Source organism: Dermacentor albipictus, chromosome 8 (assembly GCF_038994185.2).
Source record: "Dermacentor albipictus isolate Rhodes 1998 colony chromosome 8, USDA_Dalb.pri_finalv2, whole genome shotgun sequence".
In the NCBI taxonomy this organism is placed as follows: domain Eukaryota; kingdom Metazoa; phylum Arthropoda; class Arachnida; order Ixodida; family Ixodidae; genus Dermacentor; species Dermacentor albipictus.
Genome location: NC_091828.1, coordinates 124,151,925 through 124,174,146, shown reverse-complemented (window position 1 = coordinate 124,174,146; position 22,222 = coordinate 124,151,925). Strand labels below are relative to the sequence as shown.

At 46.1% G+C, this 22,222-nt stretch overlaps 1 protein-coding gene across 1 annotated transcript; it reads right to left on the bottom strand.

The window, feature by feature from the left end:
• Positions 1–14,150: 14,150 nt before the first annotated feature.
• Positions 14,151–22,143, bottom strand: LOC139048592 (uncharacterized). Its single transcript, XM_070523010.1, has 3 exons — positions 21,885–22,143; positions 16,229–16,340; positions 14,151–14,516 (listed from the first exon to the last, which is right to left on the bottom strand). The coding sequence occupies exons 1-3, from the start codon at positions 22,036–22,038 to the stop codon at positions 14,420–14,422; spliced, it is 363 nt and encodes a 120-aa protein (XP_070379111.1). The 5' UTR covers positions 22,039–22,143; the 3' UTR covers positions 14,151–14,419.
• Positions 22,144–22,222: the final 79 nt, after the last annotated feature.

Sequence of the window (22,222 nt, the reverse complement as noted above, 5' to 3'; positions counted from 1 at the left end):
ACATCCATCCATATATGTGTTTCTTTTTCTCAATAAACTTCGGTTGAGCCCGCGCACCTTCATGTTTCTTTTCTTTGTGCTCGTCTTAAGCGCTGTATTATCATGTTGCTACACCAACTCACCCGCCTGTCCTAGTATTTGCAAACAGTAACAGTGATAAAGACACGCAAGACGAGTAGTATAACCATGCCCTGTCAAGAGACGCGTAAAAAAGGCCTGTACAATATTCGCCAAAAAGGCCTTGACTTTGCAAACGTTGGTTTTGTCAAGTGAGGTAATGAGTGAGTGAGCGGGAAAGCGATGTTATCATGCTGGGTCAATGTTGCAAAGCCAGCATGAGCTAGTGCCTGCGAAAAAAAAAGGGCCCATGACCAACCGTGAGGCATTTATTTTTAACGCATAGCTCAGAAACGAAGCCATCAGCCTGATATGAAGCCGATGTCACGGTCAGACCAGAGTATTGAACTTGCTTATCTATGACAGCTCCCGTGCCGTTAAAAGTCAAATATATTCGTTTCTGGGGATAACCTTGCCTTAAGGGGTTAGCATAAAATTTTAACACCTCTCTGCATATCTTTGCTGGTCTTTCTGTTGCCTTGCGGACTGTCGATAGAGTTGTACATACGCGGGACTTTGTAAAGCTTTAGGTATAATCTTGATCTTTGTCTAGACGTCTCCGTAGACAGCAAGCAGCTGTTCCGTGGAGAGTACGTCATTCGGGCAGTCAGTTTTTTTAGTCCAAACGGAGTTGTTTTGAAAATTGGTGCTTTTGTCACTCTTCTGCGTCACTTATGAAAGTCACAGCTACCTAAATGCAAGGATATGTCAGCCGTTTATTAAGTGTAAAGTTCTGCCTCGTACGAAGCGACTTGGATGAATAATTACATATTAAATCAGTTTTTTGTCAAGACAACTGGTGTTTCGGCTTTACGACAAGCGAACAGTTGTACATTACCACGAGGCTCCAAGTTCACCAGAATGGAATGCCTAAGTAATAACCTACAAAATTTGGTCAAGCTGTTGAATAAGCTATTGGCTATTTATCTAAGCTATTTATTAGCTATTTATCAAAGTTGTTTCAACCGCCCTCTACTCTTCTGTTGAAACAAGGCAAAGGATTCATAGAAAGATCGAGACAAAATGGTAAATGGTGGCTGAACAAAATACTTCCCTATTGAATCAAACAGATTGCTCCATAAAATTTGCCTCATTTTCTTTCTTTTTTGAGCTTTCAAATTAACGATTACAAATTTTTACTGTATTCATTCTTCTACTATTAACGGGAAATTTCGGCTTTACAGAATATTTCTCTATGCGAATTTTCAATAATTGATTCACGTCTCGGCCAATACCCCATAGTGGGTTTGAACAATATCTTTACTTTACGACAAGGACAACAACAACCATCAACAAAAGCAAAAACAATCCTCAACCTGAAGGCTACATGGTGAAACGTCCCTTGTTCTGCAAATGCAGTCCACCATTTCAGTAAATGAAAGTTGACCTAAGGCAAAACGTTAGTAGGTCGAGGAGGTTGCCAACGAGAATTACAGGTGCGTTCTAGAAGGCGACTGAACCAAACGCGCCAGTAGATTATCCTTAGAAGCATGCACAGACACCAATATTTTAAAGATTTTAAGAATCTTGGGCGACCTTTTGATTATTCTTGACTTTGACCCTAACTCACTTGAGTCGTTCGCTGTTGGCATTCTAACCACCCTACGCTAGTTCTTTGATCCTGGACTAACGTATGAGATTCCCGTGTCCAGGAAAATCAGATTTCTTGACACCATGTGTAATTTCAGTAATGACCGCACCTGTTGATGTCATTTCCTTTGTTTTACCAATGATCATTTTCTGCCAGAAGTACAACGCAAGTCATGTAGCTCAGAATACTTTGGAGTGACCAACAATATACGCTCGTTTCCTCGCAGCTGTGAAGAACACGCTCTTCGTCCTTAAAAGCTGAGCCAGGACGTTTGTTACCACTCGAGGAAGGTAGAGCTGCTTTCTTTTCTTTCGCATTTTCATTTTTTTCTCTACAAATCCTGTCACGACCAGCATAGTATGCAAACGGCACGCTTCTCTCGTGCGTCTCAGCAAGTGCATAAATTATCCTCAACACAAGACATAACCGGCGCTATACTGACGCCATTTGCACTCACAGAAAACGGCCCATTGGTCGTCTTACTTGCCTCACGTAGGGTGTTGTATTGAAAAGAAAGGACGCAGACATTTCCTTCTTGTTTCGCAGACCTGTCAAACGGGCCACGAGGAGCTGACAAGAAAGTGCGTCATGATGGCTTTTCTAACGCATTCTTTGTTTGACTGGCTGTCTGTATATTGACGAGTGTACCGCGAAATCACGGCGTCGTAACAAGCTCAAAAGGTCCCGCTTTCACCGGGTGTCAAGACTGTCGAAATTCTTTCTGACCGAAGAGTGACGTCACCATTCGCATACAGGCCAATGGGACCTCGCGGTTAAGCTGGCTGCTCCGTAATTGTGCTGCACAGTGAGCTTATACGCCAGCGCAAAAATCGGGAACAAATGTTAGCCTCAGCTGCGCGCACATACAGAAAGCAGGAGAAACAGATTTCAAGAGACGTCAAGCAGCTCTTGTTTTGCTCATCATGTTCAGGATCCTACGCTCACGTTTTAACCCTCGTTTTCGCAGCCTTCACAGAGAAATTTGTCTTCTTTAAACTTTGTAACTGATTTCACCGCATCCTTACGTTATTCTTCGTCCTTTTTGGTAGTAGACTTTGCGGTTTTTTTTCTGCACGGTTGTCATGTTAAAGAAAGAAAGAGGAACGACCGAATTCGTGCTATATCACCGCTAGGTGGCGCCAACATCTCTCAAGCGTACAGCTAAAAAATGCTAAGAACACAAAACAGCAAAAGGAAACGCGACCTATATGCGGCTCATGTGCAACGATGGATGTCCAGCAAGGAGTATGGTTGTCTATGAAGATTTACGTGGCGGCTTCTTGCAAGCGCAGGCGATCGATGCTAGCAGACTGACATACGTCTGTCATGTACAATGTTATGCGCGAAATAGTGTGCAATGTTTTTTTTTTACATTTCAGTAGAGCTCGCAGTGTCTGCGTTATAAATAAAATTTTGAGTTCAAGCACAGCGCCGGTTTTGTCTTTCCTTCCTCGTCCACTAAGTGTTTGCTTCGCAGACGCGTTCCCAAATCCGCGCATCTAATATGTTAATGTCCTTAATTGAAAGTTCGGCGTGCGGCCACGGTGGCATCTTACTGAATATCCACCGCTATGGTGCAGTAGCTGTGACGTTGCGTTGCTGAGCCCGAGGTCGAGGGTTCAATTCCCAGCAGCGGCCGCCACAATTAGATAGCGGTGGGATGCAAATACGCCTGCGTAGGAGCCCTCCGCCTACTACGTCCTTCATAACCCACTATGCAGTTTCGTGACGTCAAACTTCATGATTTAAATGTTACTGCCTCTACAATCTTGGTATCTCCACCGGCACGTTCATAAGAAAGAAGAGGGCGCTGTGTATTGCGTCATCGGTTGTTGCGACACGATTGAACAATGCCAGGTCTCGGCCTTGCGAAAGCTGTAGGAAATGCGATGTCAGACAGGATTTTGAACTTCTCCTACTGACTGTACAGGCTTGTGCACTTTTTGTTTGAGCGAAATGAAGACACCAAATTTAGTTAACAGCTACTAGACGCTGGGAAGTTGGGAACTTCTGATTTACTGATTTTGGCTCAAAATCATAATTTACTAACAAGGTACTGATTTCTGGGCGAGTTTCCAAGTCGACTTACCCAGTACCTTGCTTAAGGTCAGAGCATTCTGGCTTACGTAGACCTCTCAGCCTTTGCTGCAATAAGTTCTCCTCTTGTTAAAAGCCAACTGCAATGAAATTTCACTTTGGCAAAATTCGTTATAAATAGGTGGCATATACCGTTGAAGCAATCTTGGCAAAGCTCCGGGACTAGTAGTTGTCTCATTTTCCTAATAGCAGCGTTTGGATAGCACCTAAGCTGACGACGCGTTCACATGGTGCTTATCCGATGTGAAACAAGTCACAGCACGTCGCCTCTGGGCTTTTACAGCGTAAGCTGTTATGGGCTCATTACAATAGCCGTTTCAGTTGGCGATGTTATCCGCCGCCGGTGTACGTCGCAGCTATCGCCGGGAACGAGAAGAAAGGCAACCAGTTACCACCGAGATCGCAGTCGGGCCCACTACGCGGGAGCCAGCTACTCTACCACTGAGACACGCCAGCGCGTTTTTGTTTCTTTACTACACAGTAAACAAAAGTACAAATATATTACAGAGCGAACATCGCAGTTTGCATAAATTGCATACACCATGAGCCACGCCAGCGCTTGCTTGCTTGCCATTCTAGACAAGCACAAGCCTCCGGGAAGAGCCATAGAGCTCGTGTGGGTCCCGGCTCACTCGCAGGTAGCAGGCAACACCATCGCCGACTACCATGCCCGAGAAATGTCAATCCGGGCCGAGCACGAGCCGGCAGAGCTACCGCACCCGGTTACCAGCTTTCGGGACATTACCCGGATGTACCGAGAGGAACGGTGCAGACTGCCAGAACCGCACCCCAAACTAACTAGGCAACAACAGACGATCCTGCGTCGAGCGCAGGCGGGATCGCTTGCGCATCCCGTACTGATGAACCACATGTACCCTGCGGAACACGATATGTTCTGTCCTTTTTGCAGAAGAGAAAAGGGCACCCTGCCGCACGTCTTGGCAGAGTGCACAGAACTCAAGACCCCCCCCCCCTCCTCCCCTTCCCACCAACGCCCCCAATCCCCAACCCCTTGAGCGATGGGAGACTATGTTATCCAGCCCCGCCCTACCGATTCAGCTCGCACTGACGGAGAGGGGCCAGGAGCTGCTGGAAACATATGGGTCCCGTAACTAGGGAACCACCCCGTCTGGTGCCTGCGTGCACCACCGATTTATTTCGGGCCCAGCAAATGTTGCTTCATCATCTTGCTTGCTTGCAGCAGAAACATGCACATTAAACGCGTCTTAGCACGCGAGGAGACACGCGATGTGACATGCGTGAAGCGTAGCGTCGATACGTGCATACTTTGCGTTGCAGTTGCATATTATTACACCAGGTGGCATGCCATGTAGAAATTGCATAGGTAGCGGTAGAGAAAGTTTGAGGAAGAAAAGGATTACAGAGGTGTATATACAAAAATGCCAGAATGAAAAAAAAAACGTATGCACAGTATACATCAAGCTGGCTTGGCGATTACGTCACCACCCCATTTCAAAGGGGATGCCAGCAAATCATCATCATCATCAGCAGCAGCATCGTATCGTTACAGTGTAGTAGAATACTTTCCAGTACACTTTTAAAAAAACGTGTATGGCATACTTGACTAAATCAAGCAGGATTGGTGAGCGTTGTCACCGCCGCGTTTCAAAGGGGAGGCCAATGAATCCTCCTCCTAATCATCATCATCACAATCATCACAATCATCATAATCATCATAATCATCATAATCATCATCATCATCCTCGCCATCATCTTCATTAGCACCGTGACGTGTCACTTGTCACGTAATGTGCGATGTGCGCCGCGTAGCGTCGACACGTGCAAACTTTGCCTTGCAGTTGCGTTGTATTCTACCATGTGTCCCGACATGTAACAGTTGCGTGTAGCAGTTGCATACTGCATGTAGCTGGATCTTGTTAACACAGGCAGGCTAGGTGACTATTTCTCATCGCCCCGTTTCAAAGAGTGTGCCAATAAGTCATCATCATCAACAGCAACATCTTATCGGGTCAAGGGATGTGACAATTGGGCCGCGTACAATCTGAATACCTGTATTTACTCTTTGGTACACGTTATGACACGTTCTCGCAAGGTACGAACCGCCACCGAAGAAGGGAACCGTAGAGCTTTTTTTCTTTTTAATTGTCAGAAGCGTCTACTTCTCCGAGTCTTTTGTGACCCATCCAGTTCTATATATAAAGCGTAAAATTTAGTTCTGAGGCTGCTATCTACATCATCTTGAACTAGACGTTCTGCGCAGCCCAAATTTCATTGCACTTGGTCCATTGCTTTATCTGCCGCCGTAGACTCAACAAGAAGTGCTCGAAATGCACCGACAAACCTTAGAAACCGTTCGTTATTTGTTCAGACTACGCCACACCGCCGTTATCGCTGGGATCAGTAAGTCGACGTGACGAATGATAAGAGAAGAAGAACAGGAAATAAAGTGAAATCGAATTGAACGGTTTTTCCACAAACTCTATTACAATTTCCCACCATATCAGGAACAATCTCTTACTTCCGCCCAACCGCTTTTCTAAGCGCCTCTTTAGCAACCTGAGTCTACAACGTCTCCATAGTTCCTCTAATGCCTTCATCAACAACTCTTTCTTACCTAGTGCTATTGAATTGTGGAACGCGCTACCCAACAGCATAGTAAATGAAAGTAATCCAGATAAATTTATACACCTCTTGTCATGTTTTCTAAACCCTTAACCTACCACTACTATGCTGTTACTCTAACGTCTAACTTTTTTTTTACTACTTTTCTGTTATATTGCCGCTTGTGTTGCCATTTCTACTGCCGGTTCGTACCTTACTTTGTTTTGTTTCTTAATTTTTCTTGCCCAGTGTCTATTAGCATGTATACCAAGTTTTGTTTACCGCTGTACAAATGAGTTAACCATTGTATAATAATGACCATAGTGTTTCTTGATGCTTTTGCCCCCCCCCCTCCTTATGTAGTACCCTGAAAAGGGTCATTAAGGGACAATAAATGATGATGATGAATGGGTAAACATAGGATGAAGTGGATCGTTACAAACTACGCCCCATAGAGCGCGAATTTGCCGCACAACGCGAGTCAGAAATCAGGCTCGATTTCATAAAAGCGCAACGCGTTGTCATCATATGCGAGGTTGCCGGTGTCGTTTACTGCGGTTTTCTTCTGCAGCCTGGAGCTGTATTTTTTAACGACTCTTTTCAAGCAAATATTTTCATTTTTCCCCCGTACATTGCACTGAGTTGTCGATGCCAAAGTTTATGGTGGCGCTCTTTCGTGTAAGCCAACAACAGAAAGGGGGGGGATCAGAAACGAAAAGAATTTGTATACATATTGTATGGTTCAGAGACCGTATTTTCTAATAAATAGTCACGTCCAACTCTGCAATAATAATTTTTTGAGCGAAGTGAAATAAAAAAAAATTAAACAATCTGGAGCACGCTGAGTCGTCGGATGCCGCAAACTGAGAGTCCCTGCGAGCGCTTGCATGGCTACGAGCTATGCCGCTCCGCTCTCACAGCTTCAAACGCAGTTCAGGGGAAACTGCGTTACTTTAAAGAACGCTGTGGAGACATTCTAACTAAAGAAACACTTGTTTACTTTATTTTCGCAAATACCCACGCCCTTCACATTCGAATAAAACATCTGCGCTATTCTTTGCCCGTTTATTTACGTATACGGGCGTTTTGTATTCCAGGCCGCTTTATAAGAAAAGCCGTTCAGTTGAACAGTTTGCCCTGGCGTAGGGCCTCTTTCGTGTTCCCCAATTTCGTACTCGTGGTTTCAAGGACCAAGGAAAGTAAGAAATTTTCCTCCACGAAGCGTGAAGACTAGTGCCGAGTTTGCCAATAGAAACGGTACAAAGCAATGCTTCTCTCCCCTCTCCTCTCCCTTCTTTTTTTCTTTTTTTCTTGTGAGAAAGTGTGCTGCGATGTTCATAGAATACAAAACGGAACAAACAGAGCATGATGCCAATTGTTAAACTGCTTGCGCAAGGAATTCTGCTTAGTATTACATTACGCAGGAATCTGGTTTTGAATAGATAGAGCTTGTTGTGTGTATAAACTGTTCTAAGGAGAAAAAAATAAACGCCGAATGCGAAAGGAACTGTAATCGTTTGCAGTGAATCGCAGTTGGCCCCTCGCGTATTATCGGAGGTTTGTAAACGTGCCATACGCTCAAAGTTGTATTGATTGACAGTCTGTTACGACTTATTACCGGATACTAACGAAAAGAAAAAATAAATAGCGAAGATTTGCGTAAGTGTTCCTGTGAACTTACTACCGATTCGTCTTACTTTGGCATATTTATTCTGTCATGTTTATTGTTATATATAGTCTCCGAAAGCGTTTTTCTTTAGAATACTAACGTACCTATATTCAGCCTGTGTATGTTTGTTGCACATTTCTAATTTATTGCATTTGTACCACCTGACCCTTAGCAACTGCCCCAGAGCCTTTATGGACCATTACTATAGACATTTACACAGCCGTTAAACTCGTTTAGATTTTTTTGGTTGCGCTTAGGAAATGGGAATACCGGCAGTATTTGCTGGGGCACTCCGTCTTGAAGAAGGCGTGCAGCTTGTTGCTCAAATTTCCACGGCGGCACTTTCGCGAATGTTTCTTAGGAAGTTTTGAGAGGCGCGCAGCTTGCAGGCGGCTGTCTAACCTACTTCTACTAGTGCAATGTTCCTATAACGCTGACAGGTTTCCGGGCTTGAAAATTAGTATTATATATATCTGCATATACAGATATACGTGGTTACATAAGAAAATTAAATTCCGGGACATTACGTGTCCAAATGCTATGTGATTATGAGGGTTACGATTATGATATGATTATGAGGTTATGACCGCCTGGTGTGCTTTAACGCGCAGCTAATGCACTTTACACGGGCGGGCTTGCACTTCTCTATAGAAATGCAGCCGCTACGGCGAGGATTTAGTCCCGCGCCTTCGGGCTTAGCGGCACAACAACAAAGCCACACTACCGTTGGCCACTAAGCCATCACGGCGGGTATGTCTATATACCTATACTTCTAGATATAAATGTATATCTAGACACACACAGAGACAGACGAGCAGATAGATAGATAGATAGATAGATAGATAGATAGATAGATAGATAGATAGATAGATAGATAGATAGATAGATAGATAGATAGATAGATAGATAGATAGATAGATAGATAGATAGATTGCGTCAAAACTTTCCACAGAGTGAAATTCACGTAACCCGCGTTTTCTTACCGTACCTAGAGATGTGTCACCGTTCTCCTCCAGTCCTCGAGCCTCCTCTCATCTGCTTCTTGCGCATTAATCGCTGCTTTCAGTGGACGAACGTCGGGGAACGCACGGCCGACACACCGCGATGCGGGGCACGCCTCGCCGAAGATGGCCGCTGTCCGTGGTCGCCTCTGCTCGGCTCGCAGTGGTGACCAGCAGCCTGCTGGCGATTTCCGCGGTCACGTGTTGCACGACCAAAGAGTGCGAAAACGAGTGCTTCGGACGTGGCGCCAAGCAGGCCTGGTGCAACGGGAAGTTCTGCATCTGCGACATCGACTTCCGTTTTCCCAAGATGAAGAACCCGCCTCCCTTCGTTAACCCTGTCGATGTGGTCAGAGCAGGAGACGCTTACAGCAATAAATCGATGGAGATCGACTGGATCGTGAAACAATAGTGCTTGTAGGAAAGGGGTGGGACATTTGCCGCCGACGCCGTAACTCCCTCGCTCAATGTGCACACCTGGGGCTGTGTTTTGCGAGGGTTCTTTTCCTTTTATGCGAAGCATATTACGAGAGCTCAACCCAGCTCCTCAGGCGCGGCGGTGTCGCCATGAAACCACGTGACACCGTGACGTCACGACAGAGGAGAAGTGGCTTTGGCTCAACTCTTGCAAGACGGGCTGGGTGGGAATCGAACCAGGGTCTCCGGAGTGTGGGACGGAGACGCTACCACTGAGCCACGAGTACGATGCTTCAAAGCGGTACAAAAGCGCCTCTAGTGAATGCGGTGTTGCCTTAGAAACGAGCTGTTTCTAAGGCGTGCGTCTCTTGCTCAGGCGCACATTTCATTGCCGCGCCGAACGCTGCTTTGCTCGACGCTCACCGCGTCCAATGCGGGGCGCGTAGTCGCTGCCCTGTAGCCCATTGTCTTACACCCCTTGGCGGGTCGACGGGAACGCTGTCGCGTTCCACTCTTGAAGGCGAAGCAGTAATGCATGAGTTGTTTCTTCGTCTAGCCGAACCAAATATAGCCAAGCAACAGCAGTTCACCCGGCTAAACAGTGGTTCAACAACTAAAATAAAGGCTAGTATGCTTCGCATCCTGGGCTTAACCTTACCTAAGCCACAGCCATTTTTTTGCAGTCTTCTTCGCCTTCGTGGTTGGCGCTCTTGAAGCCAGTTCTTCGATATCGCCGTTATCGGCCACTCGCTGCGATGGGCGATAAAAAAAATAAATAGCATCGAAGGAAACGAATCCTTCCGCACTTAATACGACTGATAAAATAGCGATTCTATTCCTTTTCGTTTTTCGTCAGTGGTCAGAATGGTGTGCTCACCCGCCGTGGTTGCTCAGTGGCTATGGTGTTGAGCTGCTGAGCACGAGGTCATGGGATCGAATCCCGGCCACGGCGGCCGCATTTCGATGGGGGCGGAATGCGAAAACACCCGTGTGCTTAGATTTAGGTGCACGTTAAAGAACCCCAGGTGGTCGAAATTTCCGGAGTCCTCCACTACGGCGTGCCTCATAATCAGAAAGTGATTTTGGCACGTAAAACCCCATAATTTAATTTGTTTTCGTAGAATGGTGCGCTCCGCCCACCTTATCCCGAGTTATCACGGCCTGTTCCTGGGTAGAAAATTGAAGCCATAGGACACTCGGCATACACGAGGTGGTCTCCTTTCAACACTTGCCAAGCGCAATGCTCTTCAAACAAGTCCTTCATCTTTTTCTTCCCATTCCCCCTTCCCCGTGCAGTGCTGTTGAGGTGTCCTCCTGTGAGAGACAGTTACGGCGCTGCACTCATCTCTTCCGTTTCCTTTCCTAAAATCACTTCACACAAGTAATAGGGCAGAAGCGGCGTATTCAAAATTGGATCCATCTTTCGAACTACGTAAAGTGCAACAAAACGATGAAATAGATAGGAATGACAGCACAAGGCGCGTACTCGCAATTGAATAATTTATTGGACAAGCTTCACATACGCACACATAAAAATAAATGATCGCGCATTCGGAGCAAATCGTCGGACGTGGCGAGGGTTTTCCTCCTACCGTATACCCATATGAGATGCAGTTTGTTCTCTTGAGTAAAGTCCGAGCATTTCTAATGGGCTGGTATTGGGGCTAAGGATTCCTGCTTCACAGCCGAAATCCCACAGCAATTGCAGGGCCCGAGTACAGCGTAGGCTTATGCTGGCGATCGACCGGGCAATGTAACGCGAGATCAATCATAACACGAAATTGCGCTTCCGCAAGACTCTCGCGTCCACGACACAAACGCGCACCGACCGACCTCTACTGTAGAATAAAAACCTGCATCTGCTATGTGCAGCTACTCATCTTTACCAGCTTCGCGAAGAGGGGGTATAGCTTCGCTCCTCGGCAGCAGTAGCAACTGCGATTCAACGAACGATTCAAGGACAGTGGCTTCCAAGATTGCAACGAAGCGCACCGGTGCAATCTCGAAGGCCACGCAATAAAGCTTCATGGTAGCTCCCATGGTTAGGGGCGTGCGAATATTAGGAAGTTACGAATAGCGAATCGAATGGTGTCCTATTCGATTCGGTCTTAGAATCTAATGTCACCTTTAGTAAATGCGAATATTTGTCGAATACTTTTTGAATACTTCAAGATGTCAACTGTACCCAAATAAAAATAAAATCGTAGTAAAAGCACGGTAAGTTTTCACCCCCGCGGGCGTAGTATCGACATAATACATGAGAGCTTGCGTAGTGGAGCAAGCTACGTCACTCAGGTAGCCGTACTTAACCTGTACAGCGATCATTCGCCCTCTCTAAAGAGCTCTGTACATGCGAAGAAACTACTTGTTCAATCCTAATGCTACATTTGTGCCTTTAATAAACAATGCTTCAACTGTGTAATGACAGAAACTTGCTAATTTTAAGATTGCTGGGACGTGAACGTCGTTTCATATCAGTTGGGATAACGGCCGTTTATTATTCGGAAACTACTCGAGAAGTTTTCGATATTCTATTCGATTCTGGAACTATTCGATTTGTATTCTATTCAGTCTCAAAAATCACTATTCGCAAACACCTACCAATGATGGTTCCGAAAGCATTGCATAGAGCTGCACACACGGCAACGTATGTTCATGGAGCAAATAAAAATATTTCGCAATTTGCGTGATGTAGAGTCCTCTGAAGGAAACTATCAATTCCCTTTTTTTTTGCATACCCTGGTCTAAAGAACTGTGCACAAGAGAAAGCAGATGCACACATAACAAGCAAGCATCGGAAGTAGCTATCATATATTAGTACACTTGCATAACATCTAGCTGCGAAATTACAAAAATGGTTATCGCAGTTTTTGAAGCATGAGGAGCGATAGCTCCGCTAAGCTCGAGTACAGATCTTTGGGCTGCAGTTGGTTCGATGCAGTAGTTGAGGTCATGGCTCGGAATTGTCACGGACAACAAAGGCGACAGGACGTGCGCTAAAACGAATAAAAAGTAGCCTTCAGCGCACATGCAAACACCAGCACTTTCCAGATAGGCAATCTCTCTTCACTTCAGAGTAATCGACTGGGCGTTGACACACTTAGCAACCTCTTCTGCAATCAACCTTGCTTGGTCAATTCCCCGCCTATCCTTATCCGTATTTCTATGCATGACGGAACAATCCCTAAACAGCGGTTCGCACCCACAACCATCACGGTGCACTTAAACATGCCCATCTCGACAACAGATAAGTTTTCGCCCATGCTCCCTAACCTGTCACTCAGGCACCCCATCGGTCTGCCCTATGCGCACTTTGCCGCACGAGAATGGGAAGCATTAAACGACGCCTTGTGCGCGGGGCACAAAGGGGCACTGGTGCTTCTTCGCGCATTCTCGCCTAGTCTTTCCAGGCGGATCGGTAGCCTTACGTACGCTCGATAGCTTTTTGTGGAGCTGAAAATACGACATCCCCTTCCACCTTACGGGTCCCTTTCTTTAAACCATTATTTATTAATCACATTTCTTCAATATAACCTTTCTTAATAACCTTTTCTTTATTCATTACTTCTCTTCACATTGCGGGTTTGCGCAGAACTATTACGTCAAAATCCTGCCTTTGCTTCGAGTTGAGAAATTCGACTTCGCCGTGCCGTCTGCTAGAGCCGCCTGGTTAGCTCGGATGGTAGAGCGGCTGTCCCGTAAAGGTGATGGTCCCGGGTTCGAGTCCTAGACCAGCACGAACTTTTCTTCAGGTGCAAGGCTTTTTCTTTCGAACAACCCGTATGGGTTTCCTCTGTAGCACTCAGCTGCGTTTGGGTGAATGTTTCATTTTCCCTTTATTAATTCTTTGAACCACGTGACACTCCATGCATGTAAGGCACAGATACCCTCTTTCTGCTTTCGCGAATGCGTGCACGTGCCACCCGGTTTCCTTCGCGTTCTCAGCGCATTTCCCGCCACTGATAGAAGCACGTGGACAGGGCAGCCTGCGCCCCGCTATGCTTATTGAAGCGGCTTAGAGAATAGAGCCGGGCGCCTCTTCATTTTGCTTACTTAACAAAACAAGGGTGCTAATTAGAATACTATAGACTCGTATCGCTATGGCTCAGACTCATTGATTGTTTTGTGAATAGTCGCTACAAAACAAAGGATTAATCAGGGCGTGGTTGCACACGCGCTACGCCTGATTAATCCTTTCATTCTTCAGGTTATAAGCTTGAGTGAAAAACTTATAGTCACATATTACTCGAGTGTTCGGCATCGAAAGAGAATGAGGAACTCTTGTTTTGCCAGTCCCGAAATGCCGGTTTCGCTGTATGTCGGAGTTAGGCAGATGCTTGTAAGCAACGTCACATTGTGTGCACTCTTTTCATAAATGTTGGTTTTATTCATTGCTTCTTTTTTACTTAAATTATCCTGAAGTGTCTTTATTTTGGTGCTATTAATGTACGCATGGAGCGAGAACTTCGACCTTAGGCTTATTCCTGGACACTTCAAATAAATGATTGATTATTATTCGCCAATATGCAATGAGTGCGACGCTGAAGAGAAGCAAGACCATGGCCGGACCACGACACGATGGCGAGTCGGCCCGACAAGGCAGACAGACGGACACAGCAAACCCTGCTTCGAATGCGTAATGTAAGTTCGCTGTGAAATGAAGAATGTGACAGCAGCCAGCAAAAAGTACCATTTATTAACAGGAACAAGCAGACTGGTTGACCCCTGAGAAGATTGATTTGGTCAACAGCTCCACAGTTACGGGAAACGTTCCGCTTGGCGGTCCTACCCACACGCGAAGTACGGGGAAAGTGGAAAGCATGTGATTACTCATTGGAAATGCTGTAAATGGTCACCTTTATTTATTTATTTATTTTTCTATTCGTAGTTCCATTTACAGCCTTGGTCAACAAATTGGCCTCATTGTGGCCAATGCTTCCGGGCTCAAATGCCTCCACAGATGAGTATTGGACAGCAGCTTGGAAATGCTTCAAGTGATGCCTCGAGTTCGCAGTTTTGAGGGACTCGAAAATCCCCGCATCTGCAAAAAAAAAAAAAGCAAGAATGTGACTTCACTTTCTCTCTTTTTTATACTGCTCCAAACGCCTTCTTTTTGAAAATCTTAATTGCAGAATGAGTTCTTTCATTGACTTGATTACGTCAGGAGACATCTGTTCAACCGAACGCTTCCGGACTTACTTGTTACATTCGGAAGGAGGCCCCCTACAGGATTGTATATCTAACTAAATTCCTGCCCCACTGACTGGATGTCTAAATAAATTCCTGCCCCAAGGTATTTTTAAGAGGTGCCGACGGTTTCTTAAACCTTTGTTCGCATTAAATGATTCGAGATATTTCTTTCCACCTGAGCCTTAATAACTCAGTGCATTCAGAATGTATTTTGCAGAAGCGAATTAGAAACGCATGCTTTCATGAATTCTCTTGCAAGGTGTGTTTCTTGCAGCGCGAAGCTCATACAAAGCGCGCACCTGTGAGGCTAGTCACTGTCAGCGAAAACAATGCCCTTCGTTTGGCGACTTCATGTAAGAAAGATACGTCAGTTATGTTGATCTCGCCCTGATTTGGTTGAACGGTGAACTGACTTGTGCGTAACGCAAGGCGAAGTGTCTTTAGTTCGTGTGATCTGCGTTAAGTTCTGTATGAACCCAACATAGAATTAATACAAGGGAAGAAGGGGGTAAATTAAATGCGCGCTAATTAAATTAACTGAAATGTTGTATTATTGATGATAAGGTAAGTGAAAGTGTAAAAGAAGACAACTTGCCTCCAGTGGGTGCCGAACCCTAACCTCCGCCCGACACGTGCAATGCTCTTTCAAGTCAACTTTGTCTATGGGTACTAAAGCTGGTGCTGGGAGTGTTAGCCGGTGCCACCCACTGATAACTCCAAGATCGCAATGACGATCTCGAAGGCCACACATGTTTGCATCACAGGTGTCCGATCGCAGGCGTAAGCTACCTCAAAGGCATCAAGGCCCACCAGGACCAAGACCTTCACTACGTAATGAGCGTGAAGAACCAGGGGCAACCTAGGGGCTCAATTTATTATTAATAAAGATCACGGGACAGATTCATCGTCTGTTCGCTTCATACAGTTACCAAAATCGAAATTGGTTCTAATCATTCTTCCTGTTTCATTCTGGAAATACGTTCCATATACGACATCCTCTAATTAAACATGGGGGATTTGAGACAAAGACTATATATTTTGGTGACCAAAATTCATTATGGTGGCCGCATTGCAAGAAACTGCCAGTGGGCAATTTATGTGGCAGTATTTTAATAACATTTTTCAGTAAAACCATGAAGACATTTCGGCTCGTATTTTGCGTTTGCGGAATTGAAGCCGGTTCGTTTTGAAGGTGCGTTCACTTTGTGTAAAATCGTGGAACATGCATTAAGTTTGAGATATTCGTCACAAAACAACCGTCGCTGGCGTGAGGATTCCCGCTAAACAGAAATACCTTGAACATTGATCGAATTATATCCAATTATATGCTACAGTTGCAATGCGGGCGCCAGAGTTGCAGGCGAAAAAGTCAGATAGTGAAGTTCAATTCACCAATCAGCTTGTCGTCGATCATCCCCCATCTTGTGATGTCTACCACGCCTACGAATTCTTGCTGGCAAAACACCACTTTATCTCGAACCCTTAATTTTAGTGGTTAAATGTGATTCACGTTAACACACGCCGTATGTAACACTATTCGCAACCGCATACAGAGCAGCCAACCTTTGAATGGTAAGCGTGAAGTTCTCAGCGTCGCATGTCCAGGCCTCACAGGGCTCTTTCATCAAGTTCAACGTGGTTGGTTCCAGCATCAGCCCACCGTACGAACATTTTCCTGGAAAAGGAACACCAAGAGTTGGCCTGTATTCATAACGTCAGCATCGAATTCACAATATACCATTATTCACCGAAATATAAGTTCTGTTTAAACCAAATTCATTTTCCACAACAAAGTGGAGTATTTTTACGCTGTCTCGAAATCCAACAAAATGTCCTTACGCTGTCCTCAAGAGAGAGGGAGAGACAGAGACCTTTAATAGTGCAAAGGGGAAGAGGTCATCTTAAAAGATACACGCCTCTGAGTTGCTTTTACACGCTAAACATTTTAACACCTTTATAGTTGTATAAAGGCTGTTTGGTTGTCCCACGGCTAACACCGTCACGTTTGATGGGCAAGATGGAATAATTGGTAGGTACCAATGAAGTTTTCTTGTTTGTCGACTTTATATGACAAATAAAAAGATGATGATAGCTGCGATCGATGACACGAAAAGTGCCTTAAATATACTTTGAAAGCTATGACTGCTGAATTCTCTTGTCAGATATTTCTGTGCATGTAAAGTGGTCAGAATTATAACAGTTTTCAACTACGCCTTTTGTCATCGCACGTGCAGTTGGAGCTGTCTGTCTGTCTGTGGAATACATGTTTTAGGGCCCTAAAGGTAAAGGTGTTGCCCATCATACAAGCCAACACCCTTGAGGGCGTACACATATTAGAGTGTAGTTAGAAAAGTGAAGAGGTCAGCCTAAAGGACATATGCCCCTGCCTTGCTACTCCACATGTGGGAAAGGGGAAAATGGAAAGATAGGGACATAAGAGGTATAAGACGGTAAAGAGTTAAGGTGAAGCACATTTCTGATGTCACACACATGCTGTAACGAAGCTTAAAGCAATGGAGAGTTGCAAACATGGTACCTATATACAGCCTGCAGTGCTTGCACTGCTGTTTTAGCCATCATCACTGGATCCTCACTGGATCATCACTGGATCCTCGCAAGCCGCTGTCACGTATTTGGCATGTAGTCAGGAGCCTACGTTTCCCCCCACAAGACAGGTACCCTTTCAGTGCTCTGGCCCTTTACCAACGCCGCAATGATGTAGAGGTAGCGGACGACTTCTGCAAAATGATTGTGGGCACAACTCAACCAGCCTCTATCCAATCCGAAGTTTTCGCGCCACCTTCCTCAAGTGACCACTACGACTTGCTCTTTACGATGCCCGAATTAGAGGCTGCTCTTGCGTCGTGTCGGCATTCATCTGCTCCTGGCCCTGACGGGATCTCGTACTCGTCTCTGTCTCACCTTGGCAGGGCTGGTCGCACTGCACTGCTCAATTATTACAACGACACATGGGTCTCCGGTATTGTTCCGCAGCAGTGGAAGATCAGCCGCCTGGTTGCTCTCTTGAAGCCTGGAAAGACTCCTTATGAGCTTACCTCATACCGCCCAGTTGCATTAGCCAGCTGTGTTGGCAAAGTTATGGAACGAATGGTCCTGGCGAGGCTCGAATGGTTTCTGGAAAGAAATGATCTTTATCCGAACATGATGATCGGTTTTCGGCGGGGTCGTTCTTCAATTGACAGCGTCATTGACCTCGTTACGACAGTGGAACATGAAAAACGTCAACGCCGACTCGTCGCCGCTGTTTTCTTAGATATCAAAGGGGCCTACGACAACATCCTTCATGAAGCCATTCTCGATGCCCTAGATGACTTGGGTATTGGCGGCCGGCTCTACCTGTGGATTGTGAGCTACCTCAGCGGCCGTTTCGTTTACATGTCCACGCCTGACGGAGACACTAACCGTCATCAGGTATGCCGCGGAGTTCCTCAGGGAGGGGTTCTCAGCCCAACATTATTTAATGTGGCACTGATTGGCCTGGTGGGTGAGCTTCCACCTCACATCCACATCAGTGCATATGCAGATGACATCTGCATCTGGGCTTCTGGTACAACACGCCCACAACTGCGTGCGAAATTACAACGGGCTGTGTCATCTACTTCACGATACATACGGCGTCAGGGTTTGTGCTTAGCTGCCGAAAAATGTGCTGTGGTTGCATTCACGCGCAAATCCGTCTGCCGCTACCCGATCTCCATTAACGGTGTCATATTGCCGTATGTCTCCCACCACAGATTCTTGGGCATTATCATTGACCGCGATTTGTCATGGACGAGGCATGTTAACATGTTGAAGCAAAAACTTAATCTGTTTTGCCATGTTCTTCGCTTCGCAACAGGCATGAAATGGGGCCCCACGGAAGGCTCATTACTAAGACTTTATCAGTCTCTTTTCGTGGGCTACATTCGATACAGCCTTCCGATACTCTCAAACTTGAGCATTTCCTGCTTACGGACATTAGAGAGCGTCCAAGCGCAGGCACTCAAAATATGCCTCGGGTTGCCACGGCGTGCCTCCAACAAAGGCACAATTGAGGAAGCCCACGTATGCCCATTACCGATATACCTGTCCCACGAACCACTTCGTGTGTATTTACGCTTACTGACACGACACCATTGCCATCCATTGACGTCGGTTCTACATGAGCGTCCGGAAAGCAGTTTCACAAGTGCACTCCGCTGCCATCTACCCCACATAACAACAGGCTATGCCCTTCCATATCACCCCGTCAAACCACCATGGGTGATGGTTCAACCTTCCGTGTGCGTACATGTCCCCGGCATACTAAAGAAATCATTGGTTCCCGTCAGTGGACTACAACAACTTGCTCTCGCGTACATCTGGTCAGAATACCAGACATATGTTCATGTGTACACAGACGGCTCCGTGTCACCTAAGGCATCGACAGCAGCTGTGGTGATACCAGCCCAACAGATGACTCGAGGTTTCATACTCGACCATAATTCAACATCAACCGCTGCAGAGCTTGTGGCTATTCGGGAAGCGATTCGCCACATCTGCGGGGAAAGACCTCAAGAATGGTGCATTTTCACGGACTCAAAACCCGCGCTGCAAATTTTGGGATGCTTCCTGCGCCACACCGCATATCAGGTTCTGGCCCTGCAGATCACCGAGCTGCTTTCATACGCTCAAGAAAAACACCACCGCGTAGTGTTCCAATGGATCCCGGGACACTGTGGGCTCAACGGTAATGAGATGGCCGATGCTGCAGCAAGGCGCGCCCTCAGCAATGGCCTGCGAACTGCAGTGCCATTCTCCAGACCGGACATCACATGCCTCCTGTCGGAATTAATGAGGAGTGCGACGAGGAGATACTGGGCCCAGCCAGACGCTCGTCACGTCCGCCTTAAAAGCCTGGATCCCGATATGAAATTTCCAATTCTGCGTGGAATTCCACGCCCTCATACATGCCTGATACACCGACTGCGATTAGGCGTCGCCTTCACGCGCAAATATTTGCACATTATTGGACGGACAGACTCCCCGGACTGTTCAGTGTGTGGCGTGGTAGAGTCTATAGAACATGTGCTCGTGGTGTGCCCTGAGTATGCGCGAGAAAGACTGACATTGGCAGGTACATTGAGACAATTACACAATGGACCACTGTCAGAGGACCTCTTACTAGGCGCGTGGCCACAGAGTTGGCAGACGACAGAGACAATGCGTGCACTGTCACGTTTCCTATGTGACACGGGCCTGGACTCACGCCTGTGATATTAGTTGTTTAATGTGTCAATCACCTCGTTCCTCCCATTATCATCCCCCATTGTGACCCTTTTTCTTCCCTTCTTCCCCTTCCCTTACGTAGAGTAGCAGGCCAGATGCTCCATTATCCGGCCGACCTCTCTACATTTTCCATTCATTAAACTACCTCTCTTAGCCACAAGCGCGTGTAAACCAACAAGTAGCTACAAAGCGCTAATTATATGCTTTAGTATCGTCGTGACGTGTCAGTTCAACACTGAGCTCTCACTTGTCTGTCGTCGTTCTTACTGACGTTCGAAGCTGCAGGAAGAACTGGCAAGCCTAGTCTGTTGCTGTTTACACGAGGGTGAGCTTTCAGACTCAAAAGACTATTTTTAGCCTTTGCTCAAGTTTGTGCAAGCCTCTAGGCTGCAGATCTGTTGGTACCTGCGACAAAACTCACGTGGAAAGTTCCTGAAGTCATCTGTGATTCGCATCTTCATAACATAAGGAGCCTACTACGCAGTTAATTAAGTTCGTTCCTTTGCCAAGCTCCAAAAGACGAATCATAGATGTCGTTATGTCGAATCAGAGATGCGACATTTCGTACCAGAAAACAACTGAGCGCACTAGTTTACCGCTAGGTGGTAAGTTAATGTGGTTAGAATCTATCGCGTCAAGGGAAAAGTAAATCGAAGAATTAGGTGGCCTTACGTAGCGAACTGCTCATGATGTCGTTCCCGCGCGACGGGCGTATAATTTTCATACCATGGAATCACAAACCAAAACAAAATTTAACATTGGAAGTTCCAATAATGATCACGAGAAAACCAATTATGTTTTGCAATTCGGATGCGGATACGAAAATTCAGTCCAACGAACAAAATACAATGAAATCTCATACAGTTATACAAATCACTATTACAAGGTGAGGAACTGTCATGTGCTTAGACGACATCGGCTGAACCTAGTAAATGTGACATGTTCTCTGAAGGCAAACGCATACATTTGGGGTATTAGGTATCTGGTAAGCTAGAGCATGAGAAAACAAAATTAGTACGGGCTCAGTTTAGCGTCCCTGCGAATGTTGAGGGTCCGTGCAGACAGGTTCTAGCTTTATCGACAAAAGTATATAGTGCCTTGAACTGAAGCGCTACATTCGACTATTTACATTTTATATCTGTGTAACTTTACTGCAAGCTGAAGACAAATCAACAGAGTACAATGCGCATATCACAACTAAACTTGCAGCGACCCTTAATTCGCTTCAAAGAAGGCCTTTCTACGTATGTCACAAGGCGGACTGTTTTCGACTTTTCTGTCACCATGGCGCTGCGCTGCTGAGCGCAAGGTCCCGGGTTCGATTCCCCGCCACGGTGGGCGTATACCGATGGAGGGCAGAACTCAAAAGAAAACTCTCTCTTACTTACATTTGGGTGCACGTTTAAAAACGGACGAATTTAATACACAGCCCCCTAATGTGATGCAACTCGAAGACAGCGTGTTGCTTTGAAAAGTTAATCCCTCCAATTTGGACGTGTTAAAATTTGTCACGCCACGGTGTTCAGCGCATCGTCCTATAGTATTCTAAAAGAGATCTACAGAGTTGAGTTGAGTTGAGTTGAGTGGTTGTAGGCTACTGGTGGGATTAGCCTTGCAGTTGCTGCCGGCAATTGCTCCACCGTATCGACACTTAAATAAATCACATAAATCAGTCACAGACCTCACAATTACAAATATTCACTCCTAAGGTCACCATGTGGAGGTCAAATCCGTGCCCTGCAGGTAACCTAAAAGAAGGCGAGAAACCTCCTTCATACACAACTGGTTTCCGCGCGGGAAAACAATGTCCTGAAGGGAACTGTGAGTAACTCCTGTATTCTTGAGGCACCCGAATAACACACTCCTTTCCGCGTTATACAGAGTACAGCACATAAGGTAATGTTCTATGATCGACGGACTCAGTACTGCGGCGCATCGCTGTAGTTCTTACCGCCGATGACTCCGACGTCCTTGACTTCGATTATGGGCATCGGTCCGGGGAACGGGGGCTGGGGCTCGCCCGTCTCCGGCGGCTTCGGAGTCACGGTGTCCAGGGCGTATACACCGACGAATACGAGAACCATGGCGAGCAGGCTGGACATCATTTTTTTTTTAGAGGAATTACCCGCAGACCAGAACTGGGAGGAGACGTTAGAAGCCGAGCCTTTACTCCGCGAGCGAATGCAGCAACGGCACAGAGAAGCAAACTCGATGGCGTCTTCCAAGTCCCCAGCTCATTATAGCCAGGAAGTTGAAGACTGCGTCGTACGCAACAATCTACGCCGAGTA

What these genes read in the sequence shown, in the direction of transcription:
- LOC139048592 (XM_070523010.1), bottom strand. Translation starts at nt 22,038, where the DNA reads ATGATGTCCAGCCTGCTCGCCATGGTTCTCGTATTCGTCGGTGTATAC. An exon ending in GGACGTCGGAGTCATCGGCG is followed by an intron (nt 16,341 to 21,884) that starts GTAAGAACTACA and finishes TTCCTTTTCCAG; the next exon opens with GAAAATGTTCGTACGGTGGG. An exon ending in TTCACGCTTACCATTCAAAG is followed by an intron (nt 14,517 to 16,228) that starts GTTGGCTGCTCT and finishes TTTTTTTTGCAG; the next exon opens with ATGCGGGGATTTTCGAGTCC.